This window comes from Alternaria burnsii (assembly GCF_013036055.1).
Source record: "Alternaria burnsii strain CBS107.38 chromosome Unknown 744, whole genome shotgun sequence".
In the NCBI taxonomy this organism is placed as follows: Eukaryota; Fungi; Ascomycota; class Dothideomycetes; order Pleosporales; family Pleosporaceae; genus Alternaria; species Alternaria burnsii.
In genome coordinates this window covers 337996-352828 of record NW_024066119.1, presented here as the reverse complement: position 1 = coordinate 352828, position 14833 = coordinate 337996, and the positions used below count along the sequence as shown (strand labels likewise).

The window sequence follows — 14833 nt, the reverse complement described above, 5'->3', positions numbered from 1 at the left end:
CATGCGGCTCTTACTTATGCGGCTCCAATTCTGTCTAGGTTATATACGCTGCACCGTGCATGAGATGATGAGCAGACTATCCGACTCTTTTGCAGCCCCCCGATGGTAGCAATGTAACCCTAGCAGCCATTACTGACCATATGGCTAGCCTTATGTTTGTCAGGCAGATTTTGGAGAAAGCCTTGGGATTGAGGCTGCAATTGGCAAACGCTGGGACCTAGCTGCTGCAAGTGAGTTCGCATCGTTGCCCAAAAATCTACTAATTGGAAAACGACCATTGTATTAGGCGCGTTCACGACGTGAATCCAACACCGCCTTACTTCACCTGTCATAAGATGTGGCTGTAGGCCACAACAGGAACGTGCACGACCGTCGGTGAGGACTCTGTCGCCGCAACCAGTAGACCTAGCAGACTGTCTGGCACTGCCCTCCTCAGCGCTCGAGAAAGACCTCCGATGGATACCGGTGCATCAGGGGCCTTCGCAGCCTTCAAGGCGCCATTATGGGAATATCTGCTAGCTATCAGCCCCACTCACCATTAGTGGCCATAGAATACAGGTCGCATACTTGGTCTGAGAGCACGGGCACTGGATCTCGGCGAATGTCTACCTCAATCAGACATGGCCTGCACCGACACTTGTGACGGCTGTGTTGTGGGGGAATCCTTCGATCTCCCAAAGGCTCGTAAGCAACACACGGTTCGTGTGAAGCCCAATTCTACGCAAGTGAATAAGGCCATGGTCTCAGGGATTTGATTGCCGAATCGAGCGAAAAAGCCGATTTTGCCTGGCCAAAATGGCTGCGCCTACAGCTGAGGCACACAATGAATCTATCCGACCTATCTATACTTTGGGTGTCGGCAGCTCGACGCAGCCCAATGTAGCCCGATCACGGCGATATTCATTCAGGCAAGATCACGTATGTCGAGTCAAACATCACGGTCATGCTCCAAGTCTAGATCCACGATCCTGGCACCAATCAAGCGCCTTTGGTCAATTTCACATGTGATTTGTACGTACATCCATCGAGCACCCCCAACAATACATTTGCGTCTACGCCATCTCTCTGAATAGAACAGATGGCGTTGGTGTGCGCCTGGTGGAACGAGCTGTTGATGGCCTTCTCCTAGATTCGTCGTTCCTTCGGATTTCGGCCTTCTTAGATCAGTTGTGTGGTAGTGGCAATGGTTCAGGCTGGTGTTTGGTGGGATCCACAATGGTTCATCTGCTCAAGATGAGATTCGACTAGAAGTGGTTCCAGGCCTCCACTTGCCGGCTCCAACAAATCAGCCCTGCCTTACTTGGAGAGGCATACCAAGCATTTGGTGCGATACACCGACTGTGAGTACTGTAGCCCTACGCCCACTCGCACCACTAGGCCCATGAACCCGGGTACTGGGTGATAGTCATGTGAACTGTTGTGGACGGCCCTATCCAGACAGAACCAATTCTGCTACCTATAATCAGGAGGACAGTCGGGACGATTGGTAGCTTGAACCTACCTGCTCCGCTCAGCTGTTGTTGCCCATGTATCCTTGGGCCAACGTTAATTGCCAATGGAGTTTGCGGAACACAGCTTTGAACCTTAGGATACTGATGGCTACACAATGAACGTCACGAGCATTAGTTTCTCATAACATACCACCATTCAGAGTGGCTAATTCCTCATACCCTAGCAGGTCCTTCGCTCTTCCTCGCCTCACCACCGACTTTGCTTCGTTGCGCCCATTAGGGCCTGTATGCCTCACAACGGCCGCCACCCTATCTGGGCTCTAGTACCTCTCGAGAGTCTCACCAGAGGACTGTCTGTGCGGTGCACAGCACTGAAAGAGGAAAAAGGCGGTGCATCTATCATGGAGGATCAGGTTCAAAGGTATGATTTAAGAACTTCGACATTCCACTCCATCACAATATGACACGAACTCAATCAAACAATTCACCACCATATCTATCAGTCTTCCTTGAACAACTACTGCTCTCTGTTGCTTCCAGGGCCAGACCATTACTCAACATGGCCATCCACTCAACCCTCCATTACGACCAGGATGTACCTGTCTGCCTCGAAAATTCCTCAGCAAACATCCTTTCGGACTCAATGCATTCAGGGGCGCACTTTACAGGAAACACTCAGAGTACTTCGATGCTACACGCTCATGGCATTGCTCTCCCCATTGGCCCTCTCTTTGGCAACGATGACTACGACCAAACCCATCTGAGTCTTTCCAAGAGCCATAGTTACACGTCAACACCCACGGACGGCGGTGCCGTGGTGTGGTATTGCTCGCACTGCGGTGATGGACCTATAGGTTCATGGCAGAACTGTTGCGCTGTTTGCTCCCATGTAAGATGCGGTGGCTGCACAGTGGAAGTAACCAAATAGACATGGTCGTACACCGCCTACCATTACCGCTCCGTGCAACGTCCACCGCACTCACTAAACGGCACTTCATCATGAGCGCATCTTCCTCTTCAAATGTCTCATAAATCGGCTCTTCTTTCTTCTGCACGGTTCCATGTTGATTATCTGTCGGCGTTTCTGTTTTTGGTTTTGTAATATTCTGGGCTAGAGGTCCTTGGTTTCACTCTCTATGTCAACTATCGCACCATCACTGCAGCATTTGGCGGACCTGTCCAGCACTTGCTTAGCGCGTGTTTTTATTGTCACTGGTGTTGTTTGTGAAGTCTGCGCTTCGGTTTGCCCGGCGCAGGCCGCCTCTTTGGAGAGCCCTCTCTCGTTGGAATCGGTTGAATTTGGAGTTCAGTTCGCAATTTATCATACTTTAGAAATACCCCAGCCACCGCTTACTTCATCCTGTCGCCATCTTTGTCACTTCCCCACTTGGCTATGTACAATGTCCTGAAATCACGCTGGGATCCCATGCCTCCACCGCTTGAAAGGGGAACCGCACGGTAAGCAGAATTGCGACCATCTCGCGTACAAAAGCGGGTACACAGTCTTTGAAACAGTCCAAACACGCTCTTTTAAGAGAATTACAGACTGATTGGGAAGGCTCTCCCAGCGGCTGGTCCATATACGGAGCATTCTGCCGGCAAACGAAGGCATGACATTGCGTTAAACCATACTTTGCGTCGATTATGATGATTTGGACCAATTGACTGATCGTATCATTTTGAGGAGGCGGTGTCCTGTGTCCGATTAGGCTGGCGGTAAAAGAAGTTCCTACCAAGAGATGCAGGTCTGGTTCATGAAACCAGGCTACAAGGCCTGCAAGGCTAAAATGAGGTCCTCAAGGTGTTTGCCTTCTTTTGCCTACTCCAATTCTCCGAAAATTCAGCCGTTTTATGGGATGTGGCTCAGCAGTCTCACGTGCCACTGAGACTTTTGGCCGCTCAAGCTCCGAACTTCCTCAGGCTTTGATACTATCCTCAGTCGTCCAACCAAACCCCCTCAGCATACTCATCGTCATGAATGTTGCCGGAAAACGCGTAATGCTTTCAGCACTCAGCCATCGTCCCTCTCTGCTATTACGTGTGACTGGAGGCCCTCAGAACGAGGGACGTCATGGTAGTGAGTGTGGCTCATAGGCGGAAACGAAGCTACAATGGCATCAGCGGTCACAATACACATTTTGCCCTAAGGCAAAGGACTCTCTCCTGTGGCGGAGCGTTGTTTACGCCAGGCCAGGGGACACAAGGGACCACTTCCTTGAGTATAACACTTCTGATTGATCTCCTCTTCGAGCAGATCTTTTATCGAGACACCTTCGCACTCTCGCAAGCACAACAAGCTCACTTCCAACCTTGTTCTTCCTTGACCTTCATCGGCTTTTAGCTCTTTCTTACCACGACTACTACCACTGCCAACAAAGACCATGTCGTATTATTACTACTGCAAGAGCTGCGGTGATGGCCCGCACAACGTCTCCCTCAACCCGCATTGCCCCAACTGTTACGTTCTCCAGAACAATGCGCCGCGGTGCAACTCGCACGACTACCACGCCAACTTGCACCCACTTGATGCCCACTCAGATCCACGCACTTCCTACTCTATAAGCACCCGTGCGAACAACAGATACGCACCAGGTACCGCTACCTATCTCCTTGGGCGCACAACACAATCGTGTTCTGCTGGTGCATCCATCATTTTTCCCGTTGGCAACACCCCCTATAGTGCCCCTTATAGTCAACGACCGGAGCGCCCGCCGGTATACCGCTGGCAGTGTTGCAAATGCGGCGGTGACAACAGCTATATGACAGATCAAGGTTGCGCGTTCTGCTACAACCACTGGAGAAGTAGTTGCTGCTACGTTTACGATACTGGTAAATAGCATCCCTGGGCCGTTGGAGCAAGCCGAGTAATATGTTGAGATGTACAACATGCGGTAAGCACTCACGACTCAGTCTCATGAGACCCTTATTAACACCCATAGGTACTGATATTGTGACAACGCACCGAAACGGTTGATGGTGCTCAGCATACTTTTGGTTAATTTAGGCTGGCGTTTTCGGTAGACTGGTCTTCTCTTTGATTTGTTCGTCCGTTACTGAACTTGTAACCTTTCTATTGTGGAATGTGTTTTTTCTTCGCTGCTCGGTCACCCACTTTGAGTGCGCCAGCTTCCTAGTGTAGAAAATGGTATGTCTCCGTGTGTAATGGTAGTCTCCTCATTCGTTCAAGCGTGGCATATGACAGCACAGGGTCTTTCAATACCACGTTTCAATTAGCTTTTCCTGCATCACTAGTCAATGTATTCAAGCACCATCTTGATACCATAACAGACCTTCATTATCTTCTTCAGGCTTCCCATAACGGCACCCAGTGGATATCGATCATGGCCTATGCTGCTGGACTTGTTTCGATATGGGAGCCTAAGAAATAAATTTCATGACCGGTCGAAGGATGACGAATTTTGACAGTGACACAAGATGGCGTCCAGGGCGAAATTAGTGGGTTGTGGCGTCTAAAGGCCGGGCGAGGCACTATTGGGCCGGTGCACACCATCCTCCTACTCTTGCCACCACCGCCCTGTATTTGGTGGTTCGCAAAACGGTCAGCGCCCCTGACTAGGGCCAGGGTTGGTTTTCGTGGCACCCATATGCGACTCCGGGGCGTAAGAAGGCGTAAAAGCCTTTACAATCGTAAACCTTAAGTCGACGTCTAAGCTCAACCGTCATATGACGGCGACTCTTTTTCGATCTTGTTCGTATGCTCCAGAGTTTCTCGATTGCGCAGTTGGAGGACGAAGAAGGGCACACTTGCTGAGTTGTCGACGCTCGGCGTGCGCGACACGCCTCACATTATAGGCAACAATATCAAGGAAAATGCCGCAAAGATCGCAGTCATACCTTTCTTCACTAAGCATAAGTCTGCCTTCGCTGAATATCCGCTGTATGCCTTGGTGTAGAACTCATGTCAGCTACAGACCTTGATCGGGGGATGAGCGAGGTCGAGATAAAGCCCTGCGCACCCTTGCCAACCCCCTGTAGCTTTTGTGCGGCTCTGCTCTATATTGAGATACTCGCTACACATGGAAGGTAAAAAGGATGCAGGATTATAATGCCCGACAATATTGCGCACATCATAGGGTGTTGTAGTGGTGGTTTGCATGGCACATTGCCTGCCTCAGCCTGAGTCTTAGGCGGCTGCCTAGGTGGAGTCGTATCACGTGGGCTTGCCATAGCCCCTCTTGGCTGGATAACCATAAGTTGTAGTGACGAGACATGAGTTTGCTGAGTGGACCTAGAACGTCAGAAATTGAAGACGAGTAGTTATGAGCGCAGAAGTAATACGCGTTGAGCAGGGCCGCTTGATGGCGATTGTCCTGCCAATTCAGCAGGTATTTTCGCTCCTTCTCGCACAAAGTATATCCTCCCGCTTGTTTGCGGCAGAATGAGTTTGGTGAAGTTCGGTTGGTTTCTTGAGTCTGTAGGTATAGTTTCACCATTGCTGACATCTGCGTTCTGATCACCCGCGATAGCAAGGCGACTTCGGCATCGAGGATACGAAGCTATCCGTATTAAGTCTAGGGAAACCAGCCAACACGGAACAAACTACATACAGCGCCCTTCGCTATCTACCCGTGCTTACCCAATGCCTCACTTTGACAATGTCGCTGTTCATATAGTTATTGCGAAATTGGAATTTTGACGAGCTGAAACCGCCCGGTGGTATAGGAGATGTCTCTTCTTCAGCTCAACTAGAGAGAAGGTTCGGGCTCTGCAACGACGAATAATGAGGCCGCAACTAGTTAACCTCGCTCTTAGCACTCAAGTGACGGCGGACGTGGTCCGAGACATCGTGGATAAGAGGTGCATTGGCTTCCGTCACTTATTTGGCCTGAGTAATGCAGAAGCGGGGTATCTTACCACTGTGCTTGGTAATAATGTCATTTCGAGGAAGTTCCTACGCCCTACCTGACATCTGCATCTGCCAAGCGCCAGAAACCTCAGAGCTATCACCCATATACATATTGCTAGCATCTTGGTTGCCAGCAAACATCTTGTCGAGTTGACTCCATAGCCTATGGCAAACTCACTAGCGAGTCAAGCACCACAGCCTCGCCTCCTCTATAGTTACATCGCTCAACCACAATTCTATAGCGATCACCATCATCCAGATCGTCAAAACACTCCAGACGGACCTATCTCCATTGCATTCACAAGGTCGAGTCGTCGCAGCATCCATACCAACAACGACCTGGTGAAGGGAGTTGTTCACGTCAAAGCACGTATCAAGATCAAACACGTCACCATAAGCTTTATAGGCAAGACAACATGTCGCATCTCTAGCGAACGCAACCCTACAATTCAACATGTTTCCGAGGTGGAGCTGTTTTGCCACGAGCAAACGTTATCGCAGAGACAAACGCCCAGCGCGACCTGTCCACCTTCGCGGATAGAGTACCCGTTCGAGTTTCGGTTTCCGGAAGCAGTCGAAAATGATGCGAAGCTTCAAAACAATGCGCCGTTCAAAAAGGATGCTCTTTTCGAGTATGATAGGTGTCATCCGCTTCCGCCGTCGCTTTGGTGGAATGAGAGTACTATCTGTAACGAGTACTTCCTGCGAGCAGAGTACGTCACGGAAAATGCTTCGTTCACGCTCAATCCTGTCGTCGTGCACCAGCTACGATTCAGTCCCTCAGTACCAGAACAGGGTCTGCTGCCCGTGACCGCACTTGTGCCGGCGCAACCAGTACGGTTCGAGCGCAAGTCGAGATCATCAACCCCAGAACCATACAAGGAGCGACGTGCCCCGCTAGAACGGCTGAAGTCAGGCTTACGTGGCGGAAGCAAAGAAGAAGAGGCTTCTTCAACGTCTTTGTTAGTGCTCAGTTCGCCCTCCAGGTACCGTGTCGGTGCTTCTAGCAAGCTGAAGCTCTCGCTTCAAGCAACATTGAGTGAGGGCGACACACAACCAGCACCCGTGTACCTCCGCGGGATTCGCGCGCAAGCAACAGCGCACATCAACTTCCGCGTCCCACTAGCATCAGCACCTGAAGGGGAGGTACGAAAGCAGAGCATCGAAAAGTTCGACCTCTTCAACCAACGATACAGTAAACCTGGAATAGAGATCACTTCGGACACCATCTTGGAAGGTTTCGAGATCAACAATATTGTGCCCCCAACGTTCAGCACGTACGGCGTAGCACTCCACTATGACGTCAAATATGATCTCCTGCTCGAATGTGTGGGCAAAGAGTCCAAACATGAGGTTGACGTGGACAATGTGGCTATCGAGCCTATGACAAGAACTGGTGGGCATCTTGGTCCACCAGAAGAGCTTCCGCCGGCGAGCGGCTCGGAGGAGAGCTTTGAGTTGGAGCTCATGATGCGGGACGTCGGTTCAAACGGACTTGCAGCAGACCAACCACCGCCGTATCAGAGATAGTCTATACAAAAGTCGTGGCAAAATGTGAATCACATAGCTTATACCACACCGTAATAATTCCGACTGTAAACGTGAATGGATAATCGTGGTCTGTTCTTTCAACGGCGAACTTGTACTAAGCAACGTAAAAGTAGGCAGTAGACAGCCCATCTCCTCACATCCACAACAAAGCCGCTTGAAAATATTTCCTTGGTCTCCCAATCACAGCAACGACCACACTAACATATACTTGATAGTCAAGTCTTTCAGCCCATCACTAGAGTCAATCCTTCCATCATCTTCTTCGTTTTGACACCTGATATCCAGAAGCGACAATGCCTCCAAATTCCGGTCTATACACCTGTCCATGCGGCATGAATGTGGAGGTCTGGCTCGTCGCCGGGGCGAGAAAATGCTCAATGTGTGGTTGGACGTGGGGCATGTATGAAGCAACTTGTTTGGCAGATGAGCGGAGACGAACACATGGAGGCGAACGGAAGGAAAGTGGGGACGAGAAGTAACATGAGCGTCAATGAATGCAGTGGAAGCGTGAAACTCGAAAACATGAATTGAGGAGGAATGGGAATCTACGGCTTAGGAATGAAAGTCAATAGTGACGTATTGAGATTACTATCGTCTCCACGCCCGCGGTTTCCACCATCAGGCCGAAGAATCAAGAAAGGAAAATGTGATATCATACGATCCAACCCAGCTCTCATCATTCCTCTACTGTAATTCAAGGCTTCACACAAGCAACCATAAGCTTCTCATAATCACCTCGGGTCTCCCCTTCTATCCGCTTGACCAGGTCCTTCTTGTAAACCTGCTTGTACGCGTTGCTAACAGCGTTCATGAAATTTCGATCCCAGTGGCAGCGAACGACACGTTGTACGAGTATCTCGTCCTTAGTGCCCAAACCGGCCATCGACTCCTCCAGGCGGACGGCTTCAGCTTCGGGTCGGTTGGTAGCACGGTGCACAAGCAGACGCAGTGCGTCTTCCATGTGTCCAGAGAACGCAGACTTCAGCACACTGTCGAGCGACTTGTGGAATCGTTGCTGGTAGGAGTTCGCCATGGCTTTGAGCTGAGCGTCATTCTTGCTGGTGAGGATCTGGCAAACTTGGGGAACGTTCTTGCTAGCAAAGCCACCCATGCCAGCCTGGAGATCGGTGACGGCTTGCTCGATTTCTTGCGGATTGACAGGGTAAGAATCTTCTGCGCGGCGGGCGGCAACAATCATGTCGTACATTTGCTCAGTTCCGGCACTGAGGTCGCCTTGGAGATCTTTCTGGAGCGGCCTTTTGAATAACTCCTGGTACTTCTGCTTGATGGCATTTATGTCGGCGTTACTTCTCCCGATGAGAATATCGTCTAGGATGACTTCTTTCGTGCCCATGCCTTTCATAGCCTCCATCAGGTTGTAGCAATCAGATACTAGAGGTCCTCGTGCGATTTCAACTAATCCCTTTGCGAAGTAACCACTGGTCTCTTTCTCTAGATCCTGGACCATGTTTCGCATCAGGCGCTGGTCGTACTGTGTCCGGATAGTGTTGATTTGCATAGGATCCTTCTTCGCTAGTGTTGCGATAAGCGCTTTCTCGTCTGTTCCAAATCCCTTCATCGCTTTGCGAACGGCTTCGACGTCTCTGCTAACGTCAATGTTGGCTACCTGCTGGGGACCATAGCCGAGAGAAGGCTGCGTTGGTGGCCCGCCAAAACCGCCGGGCGCACCGAACTGTCCTTGAGGAGGTGGTGCTCCGTACTGTCCTTGAGGTGGTGGTGCTCCAAAGTGACCCTGTGGCGGGGGCGCACCATACTGGCCTGGTGGCGGACCGGGCGGAGGTTGATATTGTCCTGGGGGTGGCTGCTGGCCGTACTGTCCTGGAGGTGGTGGTTGTCCGTATTGTCCCGGAGGTGGTTGTTGACCATACTGGCCTGGCGGTGGCTGTTGATACTGTCCAGGAGCGCCGTAGCCTTGCTGTGGTGGGGGAGCTCCATACTGTCCTTGAGGCGGGCCGCCATACTGGTTCGGTGGCGGCGCACCATATTGACCTTGCGGTGGTTGCTGGCCGTAGCCTTGCTGTGGCTGGTAGCCACCGTACTGTTGATTTTGCATTGGTGGCGGTTGATGATAGCCTTGCTGTGGAGGTTGTTGATATTGTTGATGCTGACCGTACCCTTGGGGCGGCGGGGCTTCTGTAAGATATTAGTACAGGGTCAGGAATCAGCGCCAAGTCTCGCAAGCCATGAAGGATGCAACGATCGTCGGGCTGTGAGGTGAGGGCCTGACGACTTACGGCCCGGATACGGCTGCTGATAACCGCCTGGTTGGTTGTAGTTGTAGGACATTTCCAGCTGTGATTCCGGCAAGGTGTTGCAGGAGTAAGCGCTGAGAGCAGGTAAGATCGATGTGCGACCCGGACAAGGCAAGTGATTTGGAAAGGAGAGGGGGAGAGATTACTGCCTGCTCCCTAAAGAATGGTTGCGCCAGAAGTCATAGTGGCTGAGTTTACCGCTCAGCCCTGCCAGTGGTGGGGTAATGTCAAGAACTAGTTTGGCTCATATGACGAACAATCTCCTTGGCATTCATCGGCCATTGAACTTAGTCGCTGGAATGCGAACACCTGCCGTGTGGTTGGTAAGGCGGCCATTGTCGGATGCCCAACTGACGTTGGCTCCATGTTAGCGGAGTCGTTGCTCGTGGCGATGCACGCTAATAAGGAAGGAAAAAAGACATGTCGCCGCAACACAGCCTCTGAAGTGCAACAATGGGCGAATCAATTCATTCGAAGTTGGAATCGTACGGTAATGAAGCCACATACACCATTGATAAGCTTGTGGCTCAGCTATATTTCATAAGAACAGACTTATGCTGCGAAGGCCATCTACGCGCCATGCGCTTTGCAAAGTCACTACAGCGTCGGATGCCATGCTTGCACAAAGAATAGCGTATGCAAGACATGCATTTCACGCATCTGTTCATATTTGCATCGTTATGATCGTGCGATAGCCCCTTGTGGATACCCCTGACGGACTCTGAGCAAAGCGCTGCGGCGTAATTGTTGGTAAATGTTATTATATCCTCTTCAGAGTGACTAAAGATACGATGATATGTAAGCGCTTTCCGCAGTATCGCTTCATAAGGTCACGATGCGCTTCATTAGCCGTCACGCTGGCGCACGGTTGTGCCAAGCTTATGTCACGTCGCGGCTTCGAGAAAACGATCGGCAACCCTTTCGTCTCTCCACCAACAACATCGGATTACTGCACACCATCTTAGATCGCTAACGCCAGGCACCCCGACGTTAAATCCAGGCTGCCGGTGAAGCTTCGGCTAAGAGCGTGACATCATAGCACGCAGTCCACGTTGCCCCTCATGTTTTCGCCTTCGATTGCACAGGACGGATATTCCTTGGCAGCCAGAATGGATCTTGGGTGAGCACTAATTGGTGAGGAGGGCCCTCCAGATCGCATTAGTTCACCGCGGAAAGACTTAGTTCGTGCATGTGCACATAAGGCTCGGTGAGAGAAGTGGACCGATGGAGGCGCGCGATGGAGTATAAAAGCCAAGGCAGCCGATCAACCTATTAGGATATTAAATATATTAAGACTATTGGGACCACATGTTCGAGCTGTGATCGTTCTGAAACAAACAATCTATCCGTTATCGACACCTAATCCTGTATTAGGAGCACCACAGCCAGCCGCATACGACATCCAACGTTGCCGATCGCCAAACCTTGAAACAGGGCCAAGGGCATACAGCGCAGGGCCACAGCCAGTATCATTCGATTGGAAACATAAAAGATATCATAACCCGTGCATGGGAAAATCCCGCCATCTACCAATCCACTATCCACGAAACATCACCATGTCTTCCTACGACTCCACCAGATCAGGATATCCACCACATCCACAATATCCACAACAACAGCCGCCTTACCCTACCACGCCTGGGGTGCCACTACCGCAGCAACCCACAAACTACTTCTCGCCAATCCCCGAACAACAACCCATATACTCATCCTCGCCAACCACCCCCTACAACAGCGGCGCAATGACATCAATGCCACAACCTCACATACCATCCCACCGGCGCACTTCCTCGTCTTCCTCTTACAACAGCCAGCGGCCGACGCATCTCCAACCCAGCTCTCCGGCCATCGCCATTCGTCAGCCCAACCCCCAGATGTACCAATATCCCGCCTCTCAGGCCTCTACATCCTACCCGCCGCCCGTCACCTACGCACCCCAGGCCGCTCCCGTCTATGCACGCACCTCCTCGCAACAAAGCCACTACTCCCATCATAGCACGCACGCACATAATGCACATGCGTATGCGGATGGCGAAGATAAATACGAGGACGAACATCATAGACATCACGATCAGCATTACGGGGAGTTAGATCCTGAGACAGAAAGGGAGTACAAGAGGAGATATGCGAAAGACAGGGAGTTGGAGAGAAGACCGACGCTCGGAGGCAGTCTATTGAGCACGATGGGAAAGATCGGCGACTTATTTGGGGGGAACAGGCGATGAGATTGGTGATGGGTTTTTTGGAATGGTGATTTGTAAACCCTGGTGGTTTTTCGACTGTGATACCCATAGTACCTTCTCTTCTTTTCTCCTTTGTTGAATTCTCGTTTTGGAGTATATGTACAATAGTTCGATCGCCAGTCAGGCACGATGACACAATGATCTAAGACACGAAACATGATTCTCAGAAACGGAAAACGTGATGCGGGAATGGCGTATCTTATTTAAAGCCAATGTATGCACAGGTATCGCCATAGGCATATCTTCAAAAGCCTCTCGTAGGAAAAAGTAGATGAAACGCTGTCATACGCCAAGTAGTAATGCAGCCGATATAACCTCAAAACAGAAACTTTTCGTACTTCAGCGCTTGAAGCCGATTTGAAAATGCTGGTGTTGTACCAACACATGTTCCGTGCCCACGCTGCTTCCTGTTCTCCATGCCAGCGTTGGGGCAACACCAGAAACGATTCGACGTTGATAGTCTGGCTGCCAGTGCTGCGTCTCACAACTACGCGTGTACGCAACCCACTAGCTTGTACCCCCCGGAAGCTGTATTTCCTCACACGCGACTCGAATCGGCATTATCTGATGCCCGCCGCGCAACTCCCTATTGCCCATTTCCTTTGCAGCTCAATGCGGTGTATACTATATGTGAACACGGTTGTGTGATGTGGTGTGATGTGGTGAGCTCGGTCGGACGATTCGCAGGGATTGTTCGTTCAGTTGTATGTCTTGCCGATGTGGCGCTCGCTCTCAGGCTTCCAGGTACCTATTGCTAGTCAGTACTGAGGCAACCAGGGACTTGAGGCGAGTGTAATCGAAGGACGGTTGCATCTCGGTGGCTTGTACTGCGTAGCACGATGGAGCGTGATACGACGGTACGCTCGGATGCTCGATAAAAGAAAAAAAACTACATACCTTCAAAGTTGTGTTTCACATAGGCCATTGGGTCGTCATCCTCGCCAGCACCCATGGTCTTAATGCCGGGGCTGAAGCTTGTGATGGGCAAGACAATAACATCACCAACCTTCTTGGGCGCCTTCATGCCGGTAAAGTTTTCCCATGTAATGTTACCCTTGCTTGTGCTCATATCGAAGTAGTCGGGGTTGTTGAAGTAGTCGAAGATGGTATCGGTCCAGACAGCGGGCCCGGTAAACTCGATGATGCCTTTGTAGTCTTTGCTGAGCTTGCCCGCGTGCTTGCGATTAAGTGTCTCCTGGGTGATGTTTGTAACAACATCAACAAGCACGGGATGGCCAGGCTTCGACTGAATAGTCCACTGGCAGAATTGGACGCGGCGGGAGTACCACTGGGCCCAGTCCGGGCGATCTGGGTCAGCCTCGATGCCGATGACCATTCCGTAGGTGTTCGCGGGTACGTCAGAGGGTATCCAATCCGACGCAGGCTTCAATGCCGAAGTGTCGATATCCGAGTAGATGCCGCCACGGGCAAGGAGGATAAGGTAGCGGAAAAAATCGGCTTTCAGCACGGGGACAGGGAGAGCGTTGTAGGCTTCAATGACGTCAGGAACAGAAGAATATAGATGTCTGATCAGGTGTACTGCGACATTATCGGTGATGACCTCATGGACGAAAGACGGGTGGTGGATGCTCCAGCTGGCCTCTGGCTCGCGGAACATCTCCTCAAACTCGCCCTGTGCCGGTGTGTACTTCCATGTCTGCCAAATGTATGCGGGCGTCTTCGCGTCGACATCATAAGGGAACTGGTATTCGAGCTGTTCCTTGAGTGGGCGCTTCCTCAGCTCGTCCATGCTGATTTGGGTTTTGGGCTTTTTGGGCGCTGGCGCATCGGGCGTATCGAAGGTCTTTTCCGCCTTCGCTGCGGTCTTCTCTGCGGCCTTCTGCGCCTCTTTCGACTCCTTCTCCTTGAGCTTCGCGCGCTCCCTGTCGGATGGGTTCACCCAGGCGGTCGGCCTGGGCATTTCCTTTGCATTGCGGAAGTTGGGAGCTGTGCTACCGTGGTGCTGCGACTTGAAGATGAAGAATAGCGTCAAACAAGCCAGGGAAAGCACAAGGGCTTTCTTGAAGGTAAGCATGGTGGCCGGCGCGGTTGAAGAGCCTGGCGAATGATGGGGAGGGGACGGGTCCTCGGTGAGTGAAGGGTGACCACAGGTGGAACTCGATAGGGCCTAGGTGGGAAGATATAGTCTCAGAGCGGACGCCCTTGTCGTAGTTTTGAGGTACAAGGTGGTATTCGACGCTCTGGCTCGGGGAAGGGTCGACCTTATCGGCGAGAAAGGGCTAGCGGTAGTGGTAGTGAGAAGGAAATGAGAGGTGGAACGCGCAATTCACGGACACGAGGGGAGAACGAGCGACATCGAGGACAAGGGAGGCTGCAGAGGCTATGAGAGGCATGGGCGGCGGCGATAACCACGGGCTTTTTGAAAGAGAACCCCCAAAGGGCCAAAGCCAAGCAGGGGTGCTCCGAGTTTCACGTTCGCAGGCACGC

At 51.4% G+C, this 14833-nt stretch overlaps 6 protein-coding genes across 6 annotated transcripts; 4 read left to right on the top strand and 2 right to left on the bottom strand.

The window, feature by feature from the left end:
• Nucleotides 1-2010: 2010 nt before the first annotated feature.
• On the top strand, nucleotides 2011-2379 carry GT037_008591 (uncharacterized protein; the record flags this gene model as incomplete). Its single annotated transcript, XM_038933638.1, has 1 exon — nucleotides 2011-2379. The coding sequence occupies one exon, from the start codon at nucleotides 2011-2013 to the stop codon at nucleotides 2377-2379; it is 369 nt and encodes a 122-aa protein (XP_038783603.1).
• A 1453-nt stretch (nucleotides 2380-3832) lies between these two features.
• Nucleotides 3833-4288, top strand: GT037_008590 (uncharacterized protein; the record flags this gene model as incomplete). The annotated part of the gene is made up of 1 exon (XM_038933637.1): nucleotides 3833-4288. The coding sequence occupies one exon, from the start codon at nucleotides 3833-3835 to the stop codon at nucleotides 4286-4288; it is 456 nt and encodes a 151-aa protein (XP_038783602.1).
• A 2195-nt stretch (nucleotides 4289-6483) lies between these two features.
• Nucleotides 6484-7848, top strand: GT037_008589 (uncharacterized protein; the record flags this gene model as incomplete). Its single annotated transcript, XM_038933636.1, has 1 exon — nucleotides 6484-7848. One exon carries the CDS (start codon nucleotides 6484-6486, stop codon nucleotides 7846-7848), a length of 1365 nt encoding a protein of 454 aa, XP_038783601.1.
• Nucleotides 7849-8563: 715 nt separating this feature from the next.
• GT037_008588 (annexin a7) lies at nucleotides 8564-10176 on the bottom strand (the record flags this gene model as incomplete). The annotated part of the gene is made up of 2 exons (XM_038933635.1): nucleotides 8564-10023; nucleotides 10125-10176. 2 exons carry the CDS (start codon nucleotides 10174-10176, stop codon nucleotides 8564-8566), a joined length of 1512 nt encoding a protein of 503 aa, XP_038783600.1.
• Nucleotides 10177-11698: 1522 nt separating this feature from the next.
• GT037_008587 (uncharacterized protein) lies at nucleotides 11699-12367 on the top strand (the record flags this gene model as incomplete). Its single annotated transcript, XM_038933634.1, has 1 exon — nucleotides 11699-12367. The coding sequence occupies one exon, from the start codon at nucleotides 11699-11701 to the stop codon at nucleotides 12365-12367; it is 669 nt and encodes a 222-aa protein (XP_038783599.1).
• Nucleotides 12368-13083: 716 nt separating this feature from the next.
• On the bottom strand, nucleotides 13084-14420 carry GT037_008586 (initiation-specific alpha--mannosyltransferase; the record flags this gene model as incomplete). Its single annotated transcript, XM_038933633.1, has 2 exons — nucleotides 13084-13133; nucleotides 13283-14420. The coding sequence occupies 2 exons, from the start codon at nucleotides 14418-14420 to the stop codon at nucleotides 13084-13086; spliced, it is 1188 nt and encodes a 395-aa protein (XP_038783598.1).
• Between the last annotated feature and the right edge of the window lie 413 nt (nucleotides 14421-14833).